At 39.7% G+C, this 24,945-nt stretch overlaps 1 protein-coding gene and 1 non-coding gene across 2 annotated transcripts in view; both read right to left on the reverse strand.

Moving 5' to 3' along the window:
* The window catches only part of ARCN1 (archain 1), a 27,470-nt gene continuing 2,525 nt past the window's right edge, over positions 1-24,945 (reverse strand). Inside the window, exons 2-10 of the mRNA XM_039229360.1 lie at positions 16,066-16,329; positions 15,124-15,303; positions 14,808-15,013; positions 13,983-14,147; positions 10,655-10,820; positions 7,710-7,857; positions 7,283-7,391; positions 3,474-3,678; positions 1-1,767 (exon numbers count right to left, since the gene is read on the reverse strand). Coding sequence (XP_039085291.1) covers positions 1,678-1,767; positions 3,474-3,678; positions 7,283-7,391; positions 7,710-7,857; positions 10,655-10,820; positions 13,983-14,147; positions 14,808-15,013; positions 15,124-15,303; positions 16,066-16,329 — 1,533 coding nt within the window. The 3' untranslated portion in view covers positions 1-1,677. The remainder of the gene's footprint in view (positions 1,768-3,473; positions 3,679-7,282; positions 7,392-7,709; positions 7,858-10,654; positions 10,821-13,982; positions 14,148-14,807; positions 15,014-15,123; positions 15,304-16,065; positions 16,330-24,945) is intronic.
* On the reverse strand, positions 13,132-13,238 carry LOC120230050. Its single transcript, XR_005527909.1, has one exon. It is a non-coding gene; the product is annotated as a U6 spliceosomal RNA (small nuclear RNA).

Here is a 24,945-nt window from a genome sequence, read left to right on the forward strand (position 1 = left end):
TTCATTTTATAATACTCTTTATTTGATTAAAGAATTTTCCTTCTTTGTGTACACTGGAATGTTATATTCCCTATGTATTTTACAGGGTTACAAAATGTCTCTCATTTTAAATATTACCCCAAAAGTAATTTCAGAAAAAAAAAAAGTTTTGAAACTAAACTTTAAAAAAATCGTATGGACAAGCAACTTTCAAACAAAACTGGATTAATAAGATTTCTCGCCTATTTAGCTACATGACACATTTCTTGTCCCAGTCCCCTTCCTCAAAAAAAACCTCATGTGGAAACCAAGCCAGAGATAAGGATTCTTCCCTGATGCAGTTAAGGGAAAGGGAAAGGCCAGAAATTTCTTTGGCAATCAATTCCATCCATGGCCACCAGTGCGTGCCTGCTCTGCTTCAAGGACAGTACGCTCTTTGCAGGGGAGGCCAGATGCTGTCCCCAGTGGGAATGGTACTCTCCAGCCAGCTGGAAGCGCAGCAGGTCACCTAGTCATCCGCCCCGCCGCCCCCCTGCTGGGGCTGCAGCAGCCCCCCCCCCACGTACGAAGTGCAATACTGGGTTAAAAAGCCAAAGCGGGGCTGGCCGATGTAGCCTTCTTCACTGCAAGAGTAATGGATGAGACGGGGCATGAGGACACTCAATAGAAAAGGCTCACGGGAGGAAAAGGAAGGATTTCAGGGATAGGGACAGTGGGGAGGGACCGGGTAACGCAGAGAACAGCCAGGAAGGAGGAGGTGGTGAAATCCAGGCAATGTGAATAGATTACGAAGACCATGAGCTCTTATGTTTTAGCTGAAGAATTCAAAAGCACTAGACGCTTGGGTAGCACCAGCAGCAGACATGATTACCTGTGGATGTGAAATCCCTCACTGGACATAACCATTCTCTGCTCAGGCATCCTGAAGTAGGGCTGTGCCATTTGAAAGCTGCCTCTCAGCTAGCTGTCTTTAATAGCGACACAGGTCGGGTTCACAGTACTGTTCTAAACTGGAGGGGCAGGACTGGAAGGAAGACACCTTGGCAGAGGGAGGGAGGGAGGAGTGCGGACAGGAAAATGACAAAGGACGTCCTTATCTTTTAACTTCTAGACCTCATACCCCTTAAGCAGGTCACCTGAAGAGCCTGAAGATGGAGAATGGGCTAGAGCAACTGTTTCCAGGAGCGCCAGATGTAATGCCTACATACAGATGATCCCAGCACGTGACTGAATGCACAGAAAGAAAAAAATGAAGGTTAAGGAGTTTAAAAGATTAAAATTTGAAGAGACAAAGAGGGGAAAAAAGAAAATGTGCAGAGAAAACTTTTAAAAACAAAGTAGGAAATGTAACTATATTCAGGGATTAAAACAAAGGAGCCACGACTGGGGTGAAGGCAGAGAAGCTGTTTAACTGGGGGCATTCTCTGGAGAGCGTGCGTTCCTGCTGGCCAGTGGTGAGACCTGCCAAAGAAATCAGCAGCCTTTCCCTTTATGTTTGTGTCTTTCTTTGCCAAAGAACGTCTCTGTGACACTTAAACACTGAGGGTGAGTTGAGGGTCCTTGCGCGCAGAGAATCGTGCATTGTACCAGAAAAAAGGGTCTCCAATGGCTTGTAGATTTGAAAAAAACTCTTCAGCCACTGTTGGCTTCTTCTTTATTAATTTGAAATATTTCCTCTCTGGTTCCCTCTCCTTGGTATTACAGGATTTCATACTTATCCACTAGGAAAGTGGTCTCTGTGGAAAACCTCACAGGGCTGTTTCCATCTACCTGGGTCACTTTGGTAACCTAGGGAAACAAACAAAGAATAAGGTAAAGCAGGAGGGCAAGTCTCCAAGGCACCGACTAAATTCTCAGGACAGAACAGATCAAGTTCCCTGAAAGCAGCATTAAAAATAACTCAAAAATACTAACAAAGGTAATTCACAACTGTAGCTCACAGCGGCACCATTCCCCACTGCCATGATTAACCTGCTTCCCACACAGAAAAGACAACTGCTGGGATGAGAGGTGAAGTACGTGGTTTTATCAAGTAAAAGATCTAGAATGAGTGGCCGTTACTCAGGTCCTCCCATAAAACCTATGAAGTCTACAGACATTTTATCAGGCTGATCAATTGATATTTTGACCCAAAATGCAATATTCTAACTCTTCAACTTTATTTGCTTGACTTGCTCTCAAAGCCTCACTAAGTGGCTCTATCACACATATTTTCTAGAAATGGCTGTGTCCTTCTGTGACATCTCGTCTTTTCTTTTTAATTATAAATGTCTAGTTTAATGAATTACCTGTAACAATAGTGCCTATAAGGGCATCAACATGATGCTTGAACCACTGATTATATTTTCTAATGAGGTTTTTCAAATGTTCTAAAACAGGAAAATGTACCCATTTCTTTTATTTTTTTTAAGTTATTGTATCTTTTTTTTTTTTTTTTTTAATTTAAGTAATCTCTACACCCAGTGTGGAGCTCGAACTCACGACCCTGAAATCAAGAGTCACATGCTCCTCCTCTGACGGAGCCAGTCAGGAGCCCTGAAAACATACCCGTGAAAATTGACTGTCTTGGGTTCAACTGCATGCTCCCAATATTGAGGGGCTTTATGCCAACAACTAAGAGTGGAGAGAGAACTGCTTTTTAAAACGCCCCACCACAGGAAGGCCCCCGTAGTCTCCTGAACACTTAAAGGAGACACAGAGACCATCTGGGAGGATAAGACAGTGCCACAGTAACAAGCAAGACACCAAGTCAGAAGGGAAATGACAATATGAACTGGGCCCTTGTAATGCAACTTGAGAAACTGGAGAAACAAGGAGTTAAAAACAACGATCTCAAGAAACAGTTCACAATCTCCACTGCTTTGCCTATCTAAAAGGCAAAGTTTGCAACAGAACTGGCTGATTATCTGTATTAATGAAGGGATGTAGTAACACAAAAAATCCAAACATTGTATCCATTTCTATTAGAATCACTTTTGAGGGGAAATAATTTTGCCTTCCAGATAAACTTTCCTTCCTTGTGTCCAAACCAAGTGACATATAAAAGGGATTAGAAATCCATGGGTTGCATGTTTTGGTAAAAGGCTTTTAAAATATATGAGATTGTTTAAAAAAAAAAAAAAACAGGCAAGTAAGAGATCTAAATCTTACACAATCCATGAATACTTTTATACATGTTCATATTCAATTTCTTTACCTTGTCCAATCTAGAGAGGAAAAATGAGTTAAAACAGGAGAGGAATTTGACCAAGATCATACAATGAGAGTCAATAATAGAATCTGCAGTGAATACTAGCTCTTGATTTTTTTTTTAAAGTAAGTTCTAGGCCCAACGTAGGACTTGAACTCACAACCCCAAGATCAACAGCCGCATGCTCTACTAATTAGCTAGCGAGGCAGGCGCCCAGCTTTTCTGATTTTTGATCCCGTGCTGCTTATCTGGCATCTGTCCCCCCCACTTTCCCCGTTACGTGCTCTCTATTAAAAGGGGGTACCTGTATGTTACAGTAGTTTCTTTTGGAGATGAAAGAGACTTGAACAGGGAAGAAATCGTTGGGCTGCCCAGCAATGCTGAATTCAAGGCTGCCACTCTTATTTTTGGCATCAATCACTGGCAGGCACCACTCCAAGGTATTTCGTCGACTGTCATGTCGATACTCGCCATCAATCTCACCAATCACCGGCGCACCGACACCGGATCTGTCATGAGAAACACCTGTGTCACATTAGGTGTCCAGAGCTAGAGGAATTCTGCCAAGGAAAACCAGCCCCGAAAATGCTCCTCAAATTCTGCCCACATTACATGATCCTTGAAAAAAGTGAGGCTCCCTAATAACTGCAAGGATCAAACAGTCTTACTAGCACCTTGGCTGAAGGGTCCCACTCACTGCTTTTTATAGATACAAACACATACAAGCGTGGGTAACTGGCAGATAAACCAGCCAGCTGCTCCAACCTGTGGATCAGATCTGGAGCTAGTCGGGGACTGAGACCGACAAACATGTGAAGTGGGATATATTTCCAAAAGTCCTGCACCAAGGGTTTGTTGCCCTGTCAAGAAAGAATTTTAACATAATGCAGCTCTCTTTATAGGTGACAATGGGGGGAAGACATAGTGACTGTACTGGTGGGAAACCTTACACACCATTATGTGATTATTTAGAATGGAGATGAATTTGGGCCTTTGAGAAGAGGTTTTCAAAAGACTTTAGAACGTTTCAAAACTTGTAGTTGATGCCAAAAAGTCTGATTTACAATCCAGTAAATGGACTTAATCTGGTAAGTGAAAACACAACTTTCTCTGCCCAGAATGTGCACATGGTGGGAGAAAAGAGACGCACGGCTGTCCTTAGTCTGCAAGAGAACCAGGGCTAGTTAGGGTGTACTCTGCACCTGCAAATGTGGCTGACGGGCAGCGTCACCCACTCCTACACATTCTAAATTTACTGTCTTTTAATTCACCAATGACATTAAATGCCTGTATTAGGGACAGAGTAAATAAGGAAGTCAAAGAAGATTTTAAGGGTGATACAACCTGATTAGCTCTTCCCTATCCATTTTACGGTCCCAGCTGTATATATGTTTCTTCTCTCTGCCCTTGTTCCGATTCCGATTCTGATCTCTAAAATATAATCAGTTCTAGACAATAGGGTAAAATGTTGTGTAAGGGTCTTTTCTGGAGACTATTGCAAAACTGAACTAAGACATAGGAAACCACCATAACCACAATTATAGGGTAGATGGAAAGGCCTAAAAATTGTGGCATCCTAAAAATAGCCTAGTAAAATAAATCTTGACAAAACAAAACCCACACCTGACACCAACGCCCAAGTCCTACAATGGTTCAAGGTAGCCATCTATTATTCTGTAAGAATAACCGTGCTGTGAAGAATAAGATAGTTACTCCAATAAAGAAGAAATTGGTAATAAAGCATACTTTTTATTTTTTTAATTAAAAAAAATTTTTGAGAGAGAGGATGAGAAGGAGTGGGGCAGGGGCAGGCAGAGAGAGAGAGAGAGAGAGAGAGAGAGAGAGAGAGAGAGAGAACCCTAAGCAGGTTCCACATGGTTAGTGCAGAGCCTGATTCAGGGCTCGATCCCATGAACTGAGAGATCATGACCTGAGCCAAAGTCAAGAGTTGGATGCTTAACCAAATGAGCCACTCAGGTGTCCCAAGCATAGTTTTTTAATGGAAAAATAAGAATGACTAAAAACCAGGGGCGCTGTTATATTTAAAAAAAAAAACAAAAAAAACACAAACAAACCCAGGGGTGCCTGGGTGACTCAGTCAGTTGAGCGTATAACTTTGGCTCAGGTCATGATCTCACAGCTCTTGGGTTCGAGCCTTGCATTGGGTTCCGGGCTGAACTCAGAGCCTGGAGCCTGCTTCAGATTCTGTGTCTCCCTCTCTCTCTGCCCCCCACCGTTTGTGCTCACTCTCTCTCTCAAAAATAAACAAACATTTTAAAAAAATTAAAAAAAAAACCCTCCCATTAAAAAAAAATGACTTAAAAACCTGACCTGGCCATGTAAAAAGGAAACACACTACAAATTAAAATAGTACCATTTTGTCTGCAATAATAAATAATGTAACAATAAAAATACATTAAGAATACACTTACTAAGCATAATGACACCCATACTTAACCATAGGGGGTAGGTACTGAGAGGAAAAGGAGAGGGGCTAGGAATTCATTGGTGATATAATAGGGCACACTCACTGGAAGTGCTAGTGAGATTAATTTGAGGGAGAGAATATTTCCAGATGATCCTGGAAAGTAGGCCATTTGAGCACACAGCAAAAACTTACGGGAACTAATTTTCTAGGGGTGATGGATATTATCATTACCTTAATTGTGGTGATGGTTCCACAAGTGTATGTGCCAAACTTACAAACTGTACAATTTTAATACGTGTAGTTTATCGTAGGTCAATAAACTAGGTCAATAAACTAAATAAACCACAATAAAACTATTAGAAAATTCACTAAAACTAATGTAGATGTGTTCCAGCAGGAATCAGTAGCTCCCTTGAAAATGTAGTGTCAGGGCAACTGGGTGGCTCAGTCGGTTAGGCGTCTGACTTCAGCTCAGGTCACGATTTCATGGCTCATCGAGCTGGAGCCCTGCATTGGGCTCTGTGCCCCCCCCCCCCTTTTGCACTCTCTCTCTCCAAAGTAAATAAACATTAAAACAAAAAGAAACAAAGAAAATGTACTCTCATCTTTAGCTGAAAGTTTAGAGAACAAAGTGAAAGAGAAAGACTCAGTCAGATTCCATTTCTTTGAGTAGCAAACAAAAGTGAGAATGGTTTTTCACAGAGAATGGGCTCCTCCTTCTGGAAGTCTTCATTACTACAGGAACAAACCGCGGCCCAACAATCTGAAAACCTTGCTCTTAGAACAACTGGCTTTGTTCGAGTTGGTTTTAAAACAGTAAATCCACTCCTCTTACAGTGTACACTGCATGTACTTTGACTATATAATCTTGTAAGCACTATAACTATCAAGTCAGAGAACATTTCCATCATCCTCAAAAGTTCTCTTGTGCCCTTTTAATCAACTGCCTTCCTCTCTACCTCCTGATTTGTTCCAGGAGTAGAACACATTTTCACTATGTCCTCTAAGTGGAACCGTCATAGTATCAAAGCCTTTTGTACCTAGTTTCTTTTACAACTGGCCTGTTTAGGAAGCAGATTCTTATGATGGGTAGCCAACTGAGTGCTGCATCCAAAACAAGTTCCAACAAGTTCCAAAAGACTAGTTCTATGTACCCCAATGTTCATAGCGGCACTCTCAACAATAGCTAAAACGTGGAAAGAGCCTAAGTGTCCATCAACGGACGAATGGATCAAGAAGATGTGGTTTATCTATACCATGGAATACTACATGGCAATGAGAAGGAATGAAATCTGGCCATGTGTAGCAACATGGATGGACCTTGAGGGTGTTATGCTGAGCGAAATAAGTCAGGCAGAGAAGGACAAATATCATATGTTTGCACGTACAGGAGGATTAGGAGGAACTTGACGGAGGAACAAGGGGGAGAAGAAGGGGGGAAATGGTGGGGGAAAGGGAGAGAGGCAAACCATGAGAGACTCTTGAATGCTGACAAAAACTGAGGACTGATGGATGTAGGGGGGAGGGGAATGGGCATGGAGGAGGACACTTGTGGGGATGAGCACTGGGTGTTATGTGGAAACTAATTTGTCAATAAACTATTTGTAAAAAAAAAAAAAAAAGAAAAAGACTAGTTCTAGAAGCCCAATACAGAAAACATTGATTACGTGGGGGACACCACTTACGGGAGTGGGATGGTGATAATCACATCATTCAGTTCTAAATGATCTTCTTGTAGCTCATATTCTATGTTGACATCACAGCCATTTCCACTCTCTGAGGGCCAGCAATTAACTGAGAAGAAAAGCAAAGCAGGAATACTCAAATACTAGAAAGAGAGTGGAGAAAAATTAGGACAGCAAATCAAAGCTGACAGCTGCAGGCCTTAAACAACCTAATACAAACTATTATAAATAAGTTTCCAGATTTAAGCTATTAAAAATGAAAGCTCATGATTAACATACACAAAATGCAGCACTGACTCCATTTTGAAAGGAAATAATTTTGTCAAAGAAGAACTTTGCTATGCGATGAATGTAAGAGCATACAAGCCAGGGCTATTTCTAGTTCTCAGTGCCGACTAGCTTAGTGGGACTGGCCAGAAGCACTTACTTGTCAGTGGAATAAAAGATTCTTCTGTGGTTTGTAGCCTCCACTTTAGCACCCCTACGTCACTGTTGACTGGGAATGACTTCTCTGGATTCTTCAAGCCAATCAGAGACTCTGCAGTGAAAAGTTTTTTATCCACATTTGGATGGGTCTAAAATAAGAAGGGAAAAAAAACTTCTAAGGTTGGGGCATGATAAGATTGGAAACAGGGGTGCCTGGGTGGCTCAGTCAATCAGGCGTCCAACTGTTGATTTCGGCTCAGGTCCCATCTCACAGTTCTTGAGATCAAACCCCATTGTCTGTGCTTTCAGCACAGAGCCTGCTTGGGACCCTTTCTCTCCCTCCCTCTCTTTCTGCACCCCCACCCCAACTCATGCTTGTTCTCTTTCCAAATAAATAAACATCAACCCCCTCCCCCCCAGAAATTTATGTTAAAAAAAAATAGGAAATAAATTCCTTCTGGTCTAAGATAGAATGCCATGGGGCACCTGGCCAGCTCAGTTGGTGAAGCATGCAACTCTTAATCTCAGGGTTGTGAGTTCAAGCCCCATATTGGGTATACAGATAACTTAAAAATAAAATCTTTAGGGGACCCTGGGTGGCTCAGTCAGTTGAGCATCCGACTTCAGCTCAGATCATGATCTCATGGTTTGTGGGTTTGAGCCCTGCGTCGGACTCTGTGCTGACAGCTTGGAGCCTGGAGCCTGCTTTGGATTCTGTGTCTCTCTCTCTGACCCTCCCCTGCTCAGACTGTCTCTCTCTCTCTCAGAAATAAATAAGAAAAACATTTTTAAAAATAATAAAATAAAATAAAATCTTTAAATCTAAACCATTTTGTTTGTAACTGAACAAGTTAATAATTTTGTAACTGAAAAAGTTAAAGACATTTAACCAAGTCCTTTCTAAAAACCCTTCACAGGAAGCAACATCATGGTAGGTCCAGGGAAGCCAAGTAGAAGATTAAGGTTAGTTAGATGCTGATCAGCAGCCCAGGTCAGATAGGAGTCCTGGCCTTATAGTCAGCAGGCAGGAGAGGGAAAAGTTCTGTGCAACTAAACTGTTGCAATCTTGCCCAGAGCACTACAGTTGTTCAAATTCAGGCCAAGTAAGATGGACTACAGAAATCATATTAACGGGGCACCTGGATAGCTTAGTCGGTTAAGCATCTGACTCTTGATTCTGGCTCAGGTCATGATCTCACAGTTTGGTGAGTTTGAGCCCCCGTAAGGGCTCTGTGCTGACAGTGCCAGAGCCTGCTTGAGATTCTTTCTCTGCCCCTCTCCTACTTGCATTCTCAGTCCCTCTCTCAAAATTTAAATAAGTAAACTTAAAAAGAAATCAGGGGCATCTGGGTGGCTCACTACGTTAAGTGTCCGACTTCGGCTCAGGTCATGATCTCATAGTTCGTGGGTTCGAGCCCCACATTGGGCTCTGTGCTGACAGCTCAGAGACTGAAGCCTGCTTCTGATTCTCTGTCTCCCTCTCTCTCTGTACCTCCCTGCTGGTGCACGTGCATGCGTGCTCTTTCTCAAAAATAACCAAATGTTAAAAAAAAATCTCTTTACAAAGAAATCACATTGGGATGCCTGAGTGGCTCAGTCAGTTAAGCATCGACTATTGGTTTCAGCTCAGGTCATGATCTCACAGTTTTAGGAGTTCCAACTCCAAGTTGGGTTCTGCCCTGGCAGTGTGGAGCCTGCTTGGGATTCTCTGTCTCCCTCTCTCTCTCTGCCCCTCCCCTACTTGTGCTGCCTCTCTTTCAGGATAAATAAACTTTAAAAATAAATATGGGGTGCCTGGATGGCTCGGTTGGTTAAGCATCCAACTTTGGTGCAGGTCATGATCTCACACTTCGTTGCTTCGAGTCCCAGGTCAGGCTCTATTGCTGACAGCTCAGTCTGCTTCATATTGTGTGTCTCCATTTCTCTCTGCCCCTCCCCCACTCGCACTCTGTCTCTCAAAAATAAATAACATTAAAAAAAATTTTAATAAAAAATAAATTATTTAAAATTTTTTTTAATAAATTTAAAAATTTTTAAAAAGGGGCGCCTGGGTGGCTTAGTCGGTTAAGCATCCGGCTTTCGCTTAGGTCATGATCTCGTGGTTTGTGGGTTCGAGCTCCGCGTCGAGCTCTGTGCTGACAGCCAGCTCGGAGCCTGGAGCCTGCTTCAGATTCTGTATCTCTCTCTCTCTCTGACTCTCCCCTGCTCATGCTGTCTCTCTCTCTCTCCTAGAAATAAAAAAATTTAAAAAAATTAAAAAAAATTTTCCCTATTATGGGCACCTGAGTGGTTCTGTCAGCTGAGCATCTGACTTTGGCTCAGGTCATGATCTGTCGTGTGTTCAAGCCCCGCGTTGGATTCTATGTCTCTTTCTCTCTCTCTGTCCGACCCCTGCTTGCGCTCTGTCTCTCAAAAATAAATATTCATTAACAAATATACATATAAAAATATATATCTCCCTATTAAATTTAAAAACTTTGTCTGGGGCTCCTGGCTGGTTCAGTTGGTAGAGCATGCGACTCGATCTCAGGGTTGTGAGTTCCAGCCTCATGTTGGGTACAGAGCTTACTTAAAAATAAATCTTAAAAACAAACAAACAAAAAAAAAAACTTGTCTTTTTTTTTTAAACTATATTTCAAGCCATATCATAAAGAATTATTTTACTATTTGCCTAACAGTAATAAGCATCTATTTGTACCTTTGTTTAGATTGCAAAATGAACTTTCACTCAATTCCAACATTAAAAGGCTATTCTAATATAACTGCTATCAATCACTCTAAAGCTACCTGGGAAGAGATTTACCACCTTAAGGTATCCACTGTTGCATAATAAGTTAACTTCTGTCCTAGCCACCTAGAATGGTACTAGTTATAGAAATGTTTTCTGTGTTCTCTGGTTCAAAGCAGAAACTCCAGTTGACTTCCTTATCCAAAGCCTCTACACACCTGTAGCTGCACCCCTTTCTTATCTTCATTCTCCACATGAAGACGAATTCGGCCAAATTTATCGTCTGAGATCCTAAGCATGATCATGCCATGCAATTCCATATTCTGCAATCCTCCGTCTCGGCCACAGGTTAGTGTAATCTTTTCCTCAATCTTCATGTGCACACTGTAGGGAAAAATGTAATAAAATGTGTTCATAAAGGCAGAAACCAGAATTCCCTTTCCCCAAGGTTTGATGGTGATTAGCCATCAACAACTTATTTTAAGGTGCTGCTGCTCTCTGTACAAAATTTAAAGCACCATACCCTTTCATCCTGCAAAGTCTCAGCTGTGCAAACAATGTAGTGGTCATTCTCTGAAGAAATGTTTATAATAGCTAAAGTTTGGAAACAACTAAGTGTCCATCAGTAGGGAACTGCTTAAATACATAAAGGTACATCCACAAAAATGCATATTGAGCAGTTGTGAAGAAAGGGAGTAACAACTGAAAGTGCTTTTCATTTGAAAATAATTTTAACAATGAAAAAAATTAAAATTATACCAGGAATACATTTATACGCTTTTTAAATGCTGTTAACATTTTATCCCACCATTTGTTTTATCATTTGCATACTCTCTACAACTATTATTTGATTTCTTTTCCTGAACCACTTAGAGCCAGACTATATATACCATGGCCCTTTAGCCCTAAACACTTCAGAGTATATCTTGTAAGACAAGGATATTGTCTCTTATATAACCACAGTACTTGTTAACTTCCTAAAAGAACATTGATACTTTGTCTAATCTACCATCCATATGCTAATTTTGTCAGCTGACCTAATAATGTCCTTTAAAGTTGTCCAAGATCCAAGAGTGCCTGAGTGGCTCAGTTGGTTGAGCATCCGACTTAGGCTCAGGTCATGATCTCCTGGTTCATGAGTTTGAGCCCCACGTTGAGCTCTGTGCTGACAGCTAGCTCAGAGCCTGGAGCCTGCTTCGGTCTATGTCTTCCTCTCTCTCTGCCCCTCCCCTGCTCACACTCTGTCTCTCTGTCTCAAAACTGAATAAACGTTAAAAAAATTTTTTTTTAATTAAAAGTTGGACAAGATCCAGTTTAGGATAAAGTCTTACATTCAGATGCCATATCTTTATTGCTTCAAATAAAGATATTCTCATCTCCAAAATAAGTGAAAAAAGCAACTGGAAAATGTATCTAGTACGCTACTACTCCTGTATAAAAAGAAGAAAAATAAAATATGTATATTTTAATTCGTCTACATATAGACTATACCCCTCCGAAAAATACAAGAAGAAACTAATTAATACTAGTTGCCTCCAAAAAGAGAAACTTGCCTGGCTGGGTGGGAGAGAGACTTTTTATTGTAATACTTTTGAAACCTTTTGAATTTTGAACTGTATCAATGTATAACCTAATACAAAAAATAAGTAAAACAAAAAGTGCTGCCTCTCTGGGCAACTAGGAAGTACAATCTATCCATACCCTTTACAAAAACTATTTTTAACTGGGTGAACTGCAGAAGCTAAAAAGCATATTCTGGTATCCTACTCTGTCCACCACAGAAGTCATCCCAGAAACAAAGGCATGAGAGTCAAGACCACAAAGTAACCCATCTTCAAACAGCACAGGGGCCCATGTGTCTTCTCAAGAGTTTGCTTCATGCTCAACAATTATGTCATCATTTAGGAAAGAGCCTTGAGCCCTCTCTCTAATACATGATGGTTTCCAACATCTTTTTAAAATAGTGTCAAGCCGGGGCGCCTGGGTGGCTTAGTCGGTTAAGCGTCCGACTTTCGCTTGGGTCATGATCTCACGGTTCGTGGGTTCGAGCCCCGCGTCGGGCTCTGTGCTGACTACCAGTTCAGAGCCTGGAGCCTATTTCAGTCTGTGACTCCCTCTCTCTCTGACCCTCCCCTGCTCACACTGTCTCTCTCTCTCTCTCCTAAAAATAAATAAAAAATATTTAAAAAAAAAAAAATAAAATAAAATAAAATAAAATAAAATAGTGTCAAGCCTTTGTCTCACACAAAGCAACCGCTAGGAACAACACAGGAGCTTTAGCGATTTAAGAGATTTATCCCAATGTACTCCTGTTCATTTCAGCCTGAACAGGAAATACAAAACACTCCTTTTCATGCACACCTGATAAAAGTATCCTCCCAGACTCATCTTTCACTTGACCCCAAAAACCATCAGCAACAGTAGAAGGTCTGGGCTTCAAGACAAGAAATCTGAGTCATGAATATGTGAACTAAAAATGTTACCAACCAATCCTGAGATCAGAGACAAATAAAAAATATTCTATACCAAGTTTAAGTACTGAAAAGGTAAGATTTTAATTTGCTATTAAAGATATTTATCCATTTTGTATTAAAGATTGGTTCTCCTTAAAGTTTAATTAGAAGAAGCCATGCCAAAAAATAGTGAAGGGCTGCTACACGTCTAGCTCTCTAATTCAAGTCCTTTTTTTTTTTTTTTTTAATATGGAAGCTTCTCAAATTTGCATGTCATCCTTGCACAGGGGCCATGCTCATCTTCTCTGTATCATTCCAATTTTAGTTTATGTGCTGCCAAAGCGAGCACTAATTCAAGTCCACTTTAAGAGACAAGGCAAACACTAGGCATGAAGACAAAATTATAAATTTAGCCAACACAGAGTTGATAAAAGGTTAAGTTCTAAATTTCATAGGAAATAAATAGCTGAGAGCCCCCAACAATGGTTAAAAGAAAAAAAAAAGATCCCGTGCTAAAATCTAGAATATATTTTCCTAGTCTTTTTTTTTGAACACTTCGATTTTATTGTCTTTTTAATGTTTATTTATTTTGAGAGTGGGGGGTGGAGAGAGAAAATCCCAACCCGGCTCCATGCTGTCAGCACAGAGCCCAACACAGGGCTCAATCTCATGAACGGTGAGATCATGATCTGAGCCAAAATCAAGAGTCAGACGTTTAAACCAACTGAGTCAACCAGGTGCCCCTAGAATACATCCTAAGTCTTTTAAACTCTGGAAAAGTTAAAAGTCACATAAAAAATTTGTAATGTGCTGAAACATTTTTTTTTTTTAACGTTTTATTTATTTCTAGGAGAGAGAGAGAGAGACAGCGTGAGCAGGGGAGGGTCAGAGAGAGAGGGAGTCACAGACTCTGAAACAGGCTCCAGGCTCTGAGCTGGCAGTCAGCACAGAGCCCGACGCGGGGCTCGAACCCACGAACCGCAAGATCATGACCTAAGCGAAAGTCGGACGCTTAACCAACTAAGCCACCCAGGCGCCCCTGAAACAAACATTTTTAAACATATGGTCTGTTCTTACTGAAAAAGTTACTGACCTTTCCATATTAATGGGGGGAGCATGCACTTTGGTTGCTTCAGAAGTACGTTTGCCCATATTGGAGGACATGATAGTTTCACCTTCAGATTTCAATTTGTCCACAAAATTATCTACTTCCTTCCCTTTGGCTCCAAGTTTCAAAGCCTTGCTGGGACCTGAAGGCCTAAATGGAAGAATAAGAAATAACAAAGTTAAGAAAAAACACATACATGAATTTTAAAAATTATTAATTAGTAACCCCATATAATCAAAGCTTTCCTTAAACCCGTTCTCTAAGAGGAATGAGCAGATTTCAAGGGAAAAACCCAAGCATCCTAGGGTTTAGTGGAGAATCACACTATTCCCTGCCCTAGCTGGCAGCTGAGTCACTATTAATATGTAAGCTTCAGGGACCAAAAGATCAAAGGTACATTTATGTAAGCATGCATGATCAGATGCGAACTTTGTACTTTTCATCCGGATCAATACACCTGTGCATAAACAAACTGCTACATATACTTTCAGGTAGTTCAGATTCTCCCTGAAAGGCATTCACACTAAGATTAAAAAATGTTCCATAAGTAAATATCCCCTTCTCTCCCAAAATAAGGCAACTCTCATGGTATAATTTGTAAAAGAATGCTTTAACACAAAAATCCTCTACCTTCAGATTTCTCCTTTATCCCTTTTTTATGTAGCCAATGTAGCCAAATTTAATATTACATCTTACTTCATTAAGTCACTCGTTATTTTCCACTTGCCAGAAATCAGGTATCCCTGCACAATACACACATGCAGCCTTCTCCTGCCACTCGAGGGCTGCTGGGGATACACTGGATTGTACCTGGCTGGGGCAGGTGCCACTTTTGGTTTATCAGTCTCAATGATGGTCTCTGTGATCATGGCCGCTGTGCTGCCTCCAGATACTGCAGAGCTTCCAAAGCCTCCAAATCCTGGTGCTTTTTTGCCCTGTCTCTCTGCATCTCTTCGGGCCTGTTGTAATTCCTTTGCTTTACGCCGCATCTCAGCCTTGGCTTCACGTTCTTGAGTCTACAACAAGAGACATTCATGGAGTTGGCTTTGGTTATAAGAAAATCAAAATACTAAAAGCCTAAAAGAAAGATACACAAACAAGAACTCCCAAAGAAGATGCTATTTACCTCTCTAACTGCTCTGAACACCTTCTCCTCATGAGAATCCATTTCTGTGAAGGTTCTGATCTGTGCCAGGTTAACATTCTCCCGGTATCCCAGGGCAACAATTTCATCAAAAGCAAAAATTAAATCAAAACAGTGCTCAGATATTTCATTCTCCTCTAAGGCTCGGCAATACTCAGGTATCTAATAGCGGAAAAGATTTAAAATTTATCAGCATTTATGTTTCCAAGTCTTATCCTTTAAAATACACATATTTTTAAAAAGTAAAATAAAATACACAGATTTCATAATCCCGAATCCCTCTGTTATTCTCTACTCTTTCTTTTAAGCAAGACTTTAGCATAAAGTGTGTGTGTGTCTGTGTGTGTGTGTGTTGTGCTGTGTTGTGTTGTGTTGTATCAATACGTCTTATCTGGGGCACCTGGCAGGCTCAGTAGGTAAGAGCATGCAACTTGATCTTAGGGTTGTCCAAGCCCCATGGTGGGTGTAGAGATTACTTAAAAACATAATCTTAAAAATTAAATAAGGGCACCTGGGTGGCTTAGTCAATTAAGCAGCCAACTTTTTTTTAATGTTTATTTTTAGAGAATGTGTGCACATTCCATCTCTTAAAAAAATACTTAAACAGATAAATAAATCTTATCTAATAAACATTATCTAAAAATATGGACAAACAAGTGTCAGAACCACAAAAACAGATCGGAGCAACCAGTTAAGAACTGTGAAAGGAAAGGTCAATTCACACATTCTCTTTCGGGATACTCAGTCTGGGAGGACACCCAGTGTTTGCTGAATGAATAAGGAAGGAGCCGTAGCTATCAGCTGCTGGGGTAGGGGTGGGGACCATGCAAACCGGTAAGCATGAGCTGCTCTGGGGGATAAACAGTTTCACAGAGAAAATTTAAAGCAGAAAACTATAACCCACTATTACAAAAGGACTCTTACCACTCTTGAGAAAAGTCTTAGGGTCTCCAGATCTTCTAAGATGTTACTGTTTTTGGTAGTGATCAGCACCATATACAGTTTCTCCATAGGCTGGTAGACATATCTTACACTCTCTGTTTCAACAAATGTATGCTGTTTTCCAGTGTTCATGAGCTTTGGAAACGCTGCTAACAAGCCCTCAATCCGAGTTCGGGTCATCTCCACAAACTGCCGAGAAACAATAGCCTTTCCCGCCTTCGTGCAGACGGCTGCTGCCAAGAGCACCTGGCAGGAACACAGTAAGTAAATACTAATTATTTCTTCACGTCTGTTTTCTTAGCATCCTCATTTCTTCCACAGGATGCCACACTCAGTTATTCAGTGATGTGAATGTTAGAATGCTGACTTTCAAACTCTACTTCATTGCTCTTTTTATTCTAGTATGTAATTCGTAACGTAAAGCTACGATAGAGGGAAATGAAACTATCATCCCTATTTTTCAGTAGCATATCTTAAGAAAAACTTATTTAAAAAAACCCACCTTTTTCCACGTCTACAAATGTTTGTTATCAGATTCCCTATGACTCAGAAACGGATTGTTCTCTGCTTTGGCAGACCCATTAAGAATAGTTTAAACTTCTTCCAAGAACAGAAATCTCCACAGCAAAACAGGTTTGACCAGGAAGATTAAAGGTTTATAAGAAGCCCCTAACCTTTCCTTTCATTTTTGCCTAGAACATGGAACCAATCTCGTGAGTCCAAGTTGCTCTTTTGCTCTTTGATTAATAATGTTCCCATCCCACACTATCCTACCTCTAGATATGTAAACAATCTGTAAAATGAGAAACTGAATGACTCAATGTTTTACACAGTTTTTGACACCAGTCAATGATCAAGACCTACAGTCTTTTCTCACAGTCTGGCATTCATTAAATGAAACAAAGCACCAAAGAGTGATGAAGAGACCTCAAATGCCATTAGCAGGGGAGTAAGAAAATTAAGTACGGTATTAATTATCTCTATAGGGCAGGAACCCAAAAATTCACAAATACCAGTAACCAAAGGACTACTTACACATTTCAGAAGCCTCAATGCTAGGATACAACATGTGAAATAGAATTATCCCACTGGTCAAGCTTCGCAGCTTTACAGAAACCTGTCCCCTAAAGGCAAGTAACTTGAAGAAAAAGCTAGTTAATTCAAATATTCTTTTTTTTTTTTTTAACGTTTTATTTATCTTTGAGAAGAGAGAGAGAAAGAAAGAGAGACAGCATGAGCAGGGGAGGGTCAGAGAGAGAGGAAGACACAGAGTCTGAAAGAGGCTCCATGCTCTAAGCTAGCTGTCAGCACAGGGCCCGACGCAGGGCTCGAACCCACAAACTGTGAGATCATGACCTGAGCCAAAGTCACATGCTTAACTGACTGAGCCACCCGGGTGCCCCTCAAATATTCTTATTAGAGTCTCGGTACATCAATACAGTTCTATAACAATTAGAGGAGAACACAATGTTCTTATCCACCAAGACTAGTAACTAAGGTATTTGGAAGATAATTACCATCATGTTTATTTCCAAGCAGCTAGGTGAAAACAATTTATATTAGAAAAGTGTTTGATCCATAGAGGCTGTTCAGGGGCTCCTGAGTGGTTCAGTCAGTTGAGTGCTCAACTCTTGAATTTGGCTCAGATCATGAGATCAAGCCCCGTGTCAGGCTCAGCACTGCTGAACACAGAGCCTGCTTGGGATTCTTTCTCTGTCTGCCCCTCCCCTGCACACACATAGCTCTCTCTGAAAATAAATACATAAACATTAAGAAAAAAAAAAAGAACAAAAAAGGAGCTTCAAATCTTCATATTCACTTTAAGAACACTAGGAAAACTGCCCAGGCCATCAAGGGTATGTACTTGAAAAGCCACTAAGTATCTAAAGGATGTCATTTACAGAAAAATCTGTGTGACCCCATCACTATAGACCCTGTCACTATAAAGGTAGAGTTGGTAGGTGCACCCAGGCCAAAGAGTGGGGCTGGACAAGGGTTGGTGGCCCAAAAAGAATCCTGAATTTTTACTGTACATGCTTAAAAATGCAGATGGTAAGGTTGAACTTAAGGATTCAGACGTAGATCCTCTGGTCACTGAGCACATCAAGGTGAATAAAGCTCCCAAGATGTGGGGAGAACTTACAGAGCTCATGGTCACATTTACCCATACATGAGCTCTCTCTACCACACTGAGATAATCCTTACTGAAAAAGAGACTGTTCCTAAACCAGAATAGGGGATTGCACAGAAGAAAAAAATACCCCAGAAGAAACTGAAGGAACAAAGACTTATGGCCTGAAAGTAAATTCCATATAAAATAAATGCAAATATGTGGCCCTGGGGTGGCTTAGTTGGTTAAGCATCCTACTTCAGCTCAGGTTGTGATCTTATGGTTCATGGGTTTAAGCCCTGCGTCAGGCTCTGTGCTGACAGCTCAGAAACTGGAGCCTGCTTCAGATCCAGTGTCTCCCTCTCTCTCTGGCCCTCCTCCTCACTCTCTCTCTTAAAAATAAAATAAATATTAAAAATTTTTTAAAAAAAGAATGGCAAATAATCTAACTTAAGAATCCAAAAAACAATTACTTTCCCCCAAATATTTATATTTTTGAAAATAGTTTTGAACTCAAGAAATCTATCTTTCACCATCACTGACCCTTTGGGAGGTTTTTGTCATCACCTACATATGACGCAAAAAGATATACTGAAGATAGTAAAGGATACCAGAAAAAGAATAAAAAAACAAAATGATTATGGCATGTTTCTCATAGGAAATTATCCATCCCATGTCTTTAACTTTATTTACTTATTTTGGCTATAGATTTTTATTTTTTTAATGTGGTTTTAAGGTATGATTAACATATAAAATTGTTAAGATATTTAAAGTGGACACCGTGGTAATTTCCTGTCTTTAAATTAAAGACTTCTTTAAATAAAGGGAAGGGTAATTTTGGGCACACAAATAATGCTAATATTTTAATCCCTTTGGAGATGAAATTGACCTAAAATTATTACCAGGCCAAGAGTTACATTTGTACAGAAGGCTAAAAGTAAATGCTCTCTAGAAATTCAATTTCACATTAATTTTTATCGTAGGTTCATATTTCAACCATCTAAAGATTTCTGGCAAAAAAATAATTTATTTTTTTCTTTTTCCTTTTTTTAAAAATTTTACAGGGAGGGAGGGAGAGGGAGAGGGAGAGAGGGAGAGATGGAGAGAGGGAGAGGGAGAGGGAGAGGGAGAGGGAGAGGGAGAGGGAGAGGGAGAGGGAGAGGGAGAGAATCTTAAGCAGGTTCCATGCGCAGCACAGAGCCCAATGTGGGGCTCAATCCCACGACCCTAGGATCCTTTCCTGAGCCGAAATCAAGAATCAAACACTCGGGGCACCTGTATGACTCAGTCGGTTAAGCGTCTGACTCTTGATTTTGGCTCAAGTCATGACCTCACTGTTTGTAGGATTGAGTCTCGAGTTGGGTTTTGCATTGGCAGCTCAGAGCCTGCTTGGGATTCTCTTCTCTCTCTCTCAAAATAAACAAATAAACATTAGAAAAAAAAAAAAGTCCAACACTCAACCGAGACACCCAGGTGCCCTTGGCAAAATAATTAAAAAATTAAAAATAGGGGCACCTGGGTGGCTCAGTCAGTTAAGCATACGACTTCGGCTCAGGTCATGATCTCAAGGTTCATGAGTTCGAGCCCCACATTGGGCTCTGTGCTGACAGCTAGCTCAGACCCTGAAGTCTGCTTCATATTCTGTGTCTCCCTCTCTCTCTGTGCCTCCCCTGCTCACATGCTCTCTCTGTCTCTCAAAAATAAACATTAAAAAATTAAAAAAAAATTAAAAATGTAATCACTGTTTCAGCTTACTAATGACAAGTAGGTAAGTCTCTGTACTGGTTCACTAAAGGTTTGCATGCCACATATGTCCAAATAATAAGGTTTTTGTCCCAAAATGTCCCTCAGAAAAGAGCTGTCATAAAAAACTTGTACATGAATGTTCATAGAAGCAGCATTCATAATGAAAATAAGCTAAAAAGTGAAAACCCAAAAGTCCCTCAACTGATGAATGGATAAACAAAATGTATATCCATACAATGGAATATTATTCAGTCATAAAAAGAAATGAAGAACATGTTACAACATGGATGAACTTTGAAAATATTGTGGTAAGTGAAAAAACCAAACACAAAAGGCCACATGTTACATGCTTCCATTTATATGAAACATCCGGAATAGGCAAAACCAGAAACAGAAAGTCGATTAGTGGTTGCCAGGGGCTGGGAAAGGGGAAATGAGGAGTGACTGCTAATGAGTACAGGCTTTTTCTTTGGGGTTATGAAAATGTTCTAAGCTTAAATAGTGGTGATGGTTGTGTACAACTTTGTGAATATACTAAAACATCTACTGAATGACAGAAATTTGAAAGGCTAAATTTTATGGTGAATTGTATCTCAATTAAAAATAAAAAGAAGGACAGGGGCGCCTTGTTGGCTCAGTTGGTACAACATGTGGCTCTTGATCTCAGGGTCACAAGTCCAAGCCCCATGTTGGATATGGAGCCTACTTAAAGTAAAATTCAAAAATTAAAAAAAAATTTTAATTAAAAAAATAAAAAGGAGAGCAAACCCACAGATTAAAAGAGACCTAAGAAATCTGTCAACCAGTCATAATTATCTTATGTGTACCCAGATTCACTGTTAAAAAAATAATAAAACAGGAAAATTTGAACAGTAAAAGAACAGTTAAGGATAATAAGAAATTATTGATAATTTTAAAGGTGTGATATATCAATTAAAAATATTATACACAGTAAAAAAATAAAAAATATTATATAGGGTGCTTGGCTGGCTCAGTCAGAATAGTATATGACTCTTGATCTCAAGAGTTGTGAGTTTGAGCCCTACATCGCGTATAGGAAAAAAAAAAAAGCCTCCATTCCATACAGATAGAACTTAGGTAAAAATTACCATCAAAGGCAATATGAAAGGGAAAAAGAAACAAAAGACAACCTATAACCATAAAGTTATATGCTATGCAGAGGAGCAAGTCGTCCCCTTTGCTATATATATTTTTTAATGTTTATTTCAAGAAAGAGAGAGGAATGGGAACAGGTGAAAAGCAGAGAGAGAGAAAGAGAGAGATATTCCCAAGTGGGCTCCACTCTATGATCATGGAGCCCATCATAGGGCTCAGTCTCACCACTGTGAGATCATGACCTGAACAGAAATCAAGAGTCGGCCACTTAACCAGAGCCACCCAGGAACCACCATCTATTTTGCTTTATTAATTGGGCTTGTCAAAGGCTAATTATAAATTGGCGGTCTCCATTTTAACATTATTATAAAAATAACTAAATGATTATTTATTTAACACCTACTATATACACCGATTGGCATTCTTCCTTCCAGAAGCCTAGCAGGATCTTAAAAGGTCACATCACAAGAAAAACCATTTTGTAACTGTGTATGGTGAGGGATGTTGACTAGACCTATTGTAATGATTATTTCACAACATATACAAATATCGAGTCATTATGCTGTACACCTGAAACTAATGTTATATGTCAATTATACCTTAATTTAATTTTATTTCTTTTAATATTTATTTTTTAGAGACTGAGACAGAATGTGAGTGGGGGAGGGGCAGCAAGAGAGACGGAGACAGAGAATCCAAGGCAGGCTCCAGGCTTTGAGCTGTCAGCACAGAGCCTAACGCAGGGCTCGAATACACGAACCAAGAAATCATGACCTGAGCCAAAGTCGACACTTAACTGACTGAGCCACGCAGGTGCCCCATTATACCTTAATTTTTAAAAAGCCAACCAAATATAAGACACAAACACTGGACATAAAATAAAACTAATACTGGGCATAGTGTGTTAAGTAATATGCTCTAGGATTTCAGAGAAGAGATTACTTCTGGTTGGTAATATCAGGGATGACTTGAAAGAAACTGCATTTAAATCATGTTTTGGGATTTGAGTATGTAAAGATGAACAAACAGTAGGGTTAAAACAGTAGGTAGGGCTTAGCAGAAAAACTCTGAGACTCTCTTTGAGTCATTCCATTACACAGATACAAGCAAAATACGGCTCCTGTAGTAGTACCAAAGTGCCCCACACTAAGTATGGCTCTAAACCTCGAAATATCCATAACAGGGCCACCTGGGTAGCTCAGTTGGTTAAGCGTCAGACTTCAGCTCCAGTCGTAATATCACATTTTGTGGGTTCGAGCTCTGCATCTGTGCTGACAGCCAGCTCAGAGCCTGGAGCCTGTCTTCAGATTCTGTATCTGCTTCTCTCTCTGACCCTCCCCTGCTCACGCTCTTTCTCTCTCTCTCAGAAATAAATAAAACATTAAAAATTAAAAAAATATATATCCAAAACACCACAGTAAGAGGGACCATGAAGCTGACACAGGTTTCTACTCATTGTTATTCATGTCACCTTTAAACAAGATAAATTTAACCTACTCTAAATTAACTCTTAAGTACCCTGAAATAATAAAGCTTCCCATTAAAAAAAAAAATTTATATATTTGTTTTGAAAGCAAGACAGAGAGAGTGGTGGAGGGAGAGGGAGAGAGGGAGAAAGAGAATCCCAAGCAGGCTCCATGCTGTAAGTGCAGAGCCCAATGCAGGGCTCAATCTCACAAACCATGAAATCATGACCTGTGCAGAAACCAAGAGTCAAGGTGCTTAACTGACTGAGTCCCCCAGGTGCCCCAATGTTTAACATTTATTAAAATGCAGTATACACAACAAGGCAAGTTAATCTTTCCGACTAATTTGATCTGATTCTCTTTGGGAGAAGAATGAATAAGTATGATTCTCCATGAAGTTGCTTTATTCATTTATTACATTTTTGGAAAAGAACATTTAGACCTAAAAGGACCTTTCAAGAGCCCTTCATTGTTTTATACATGTAAAAACCGAGGGCCCAAAAGTTAGGTGACCCCTTTAGGATTGTTTAAAACAAAACCAAAAAAACCCATTAAGTTGAGCTTTGTCAAACAACTTTTCTCTTAATAATACTCAAGATGGTTTGAGCATACTAACATTTGTGTTTGGATTAAATAACAACTCTCTTCTACTCAGATTTAACTACATGGGGTCAGAAAGTTCTTTGAGTAAAGAAACCTAAAGAATTAGTTTCTGTTCTGCCTGTCACTAATTATATATTGCATAAATCATTTAATTGCTTCCTCAAAATAGAGGTTTATATGAATTCTAAAGTGCCTTTGCATCTTTAAAATCCTAAAGTTAAGCACTTGAAAACTTTATAGCAATTAAAAGTGTACAATATCTCCACTTTACACCCACTGCTCCCATAGCAATTAGTTTGGAACAGTATTTTACATCAATATTAAGCTGCTAGAAGGCAAACTGCCTCGTCAAAACAAATCATGTGTGTGTACAGTATGTGTGTGAGATAAACTGCCCCACCATCCTTCACCCCCATTAGGGAGAGAGGGCAGAGAGTAACAGGTAGTAATTCACCATAAACATGCACAATTCCCTAAAGAAAAAAAGCTTAGGATTTACTCCAACCTCTAAATGTTTCCATATTCCTCACTCCCAAAATTAGGCAGTCACTTTCTCCTTTGTAAATAACTGCAATGATGTCATATATAATATACACGAGTCATGATCATATTACGGCTAGTTTGTACAACTGTCAGAGAGGATCGCTTTGTCTTTCCTGTTTGCATTACAGAGAGAATCAGAAGGATGATTACAATAAAATCTACATCACATACAAAACCTAAAACTTGAAAAGTTACCCAGTGAGAGTTTTAAGCTCATCACAAGTTTCTTGTAGAGAATGAAAATAACAGGACATTGTTCTCACTTTCTGCAGTAAACTTTCTATTTGGAAAATAAATAGATGGCAAATCAATGGAAACTGAAGACAATCATTTTTGTTCTTTGCTGTCCTCTCATACAACAATCAAAAAGATACATAAAGAGGGGTGCCTGAGTGGCTCAGGTGGTTAACTCTCAGACTTCGGCTCAGGTCAGATCTCATGGTTCGTGGGTTCAAGCCCCACGTCAGGCTCTGTGCTGAGAGCTCAGAGCCTGGAGCCTGTTTTGGATTCTGTGTCTCCCTCTCTCTCTGCCCCACTCATGCTCTGTCTCTCTCTGTCTCAAAAATAAATAAACTATAAAAATTTTTTGAAAAAAAAAAGATACATAAAGAAAACCAAAGTTGTGCAGCTGCTATGTTATATACAAAGCAAAATAAAAACAATAATAATCCCCTAGTTGGAGACTATTATTACTATGTACGATTTCAGTTTCTCCCTCATTATGCGCAGATCATCCACAAGAACCTAAATCTAGCTTTCTAATAACTAATGACTTTTAGAACTGAATGTCATCACTTATGTTCAATGTGTCCATTCTAGTTTACTAATCGCTATCCTGAGCGAATAAAACAGCATTTGTAGGTAACCAAAGATTTTACAGACTGTTGCTACCATAAGACTTCATATCAAGTTTATTCAATTTTAAATTTAGGACAAAGAACTGACTATACTACCTAACAAATGTTAAGAAAATAAGAACATGTTCTCATTAATTTGCAGAAAACTAGAAAGAAGATCAAATAGAAAGATGGCCGTTTTTGTACTTCATTTTATGGCAAAGTCATCATAAGCCACTTGGATGATGGCTTTTTTGTATTTGTTCATTTACTTCTTATACTAGGACTTCCTAATATGGGGCATTTTGCATTAACTTTAGAAACTAAAGCCAAAGGAAATTCAAAAATGTTTTTCAAAAATCAACGTTTATTATATCCAAAACTGTTAACACTGTGTGCCAACTTTAAACTTTGAAAAACAAAAACAAGAAAATGACATACC

This window comes from Hyaena hyaena, unplaced genomic scaffold (assembly GCF_003009895.1).
Source record: "Hyaena hyaena isolate Hyena2069 unplaced genomic scaffold, ASM300989v1 scaffold_37, whole genome shotgun sequence".
Classification (NCBI taxonomy): Eukaryota; Metazoa; Chordata; class Mammalia; order Carnivora; family Hyaenidae; genus Hyaena; species Hyaena hyaena.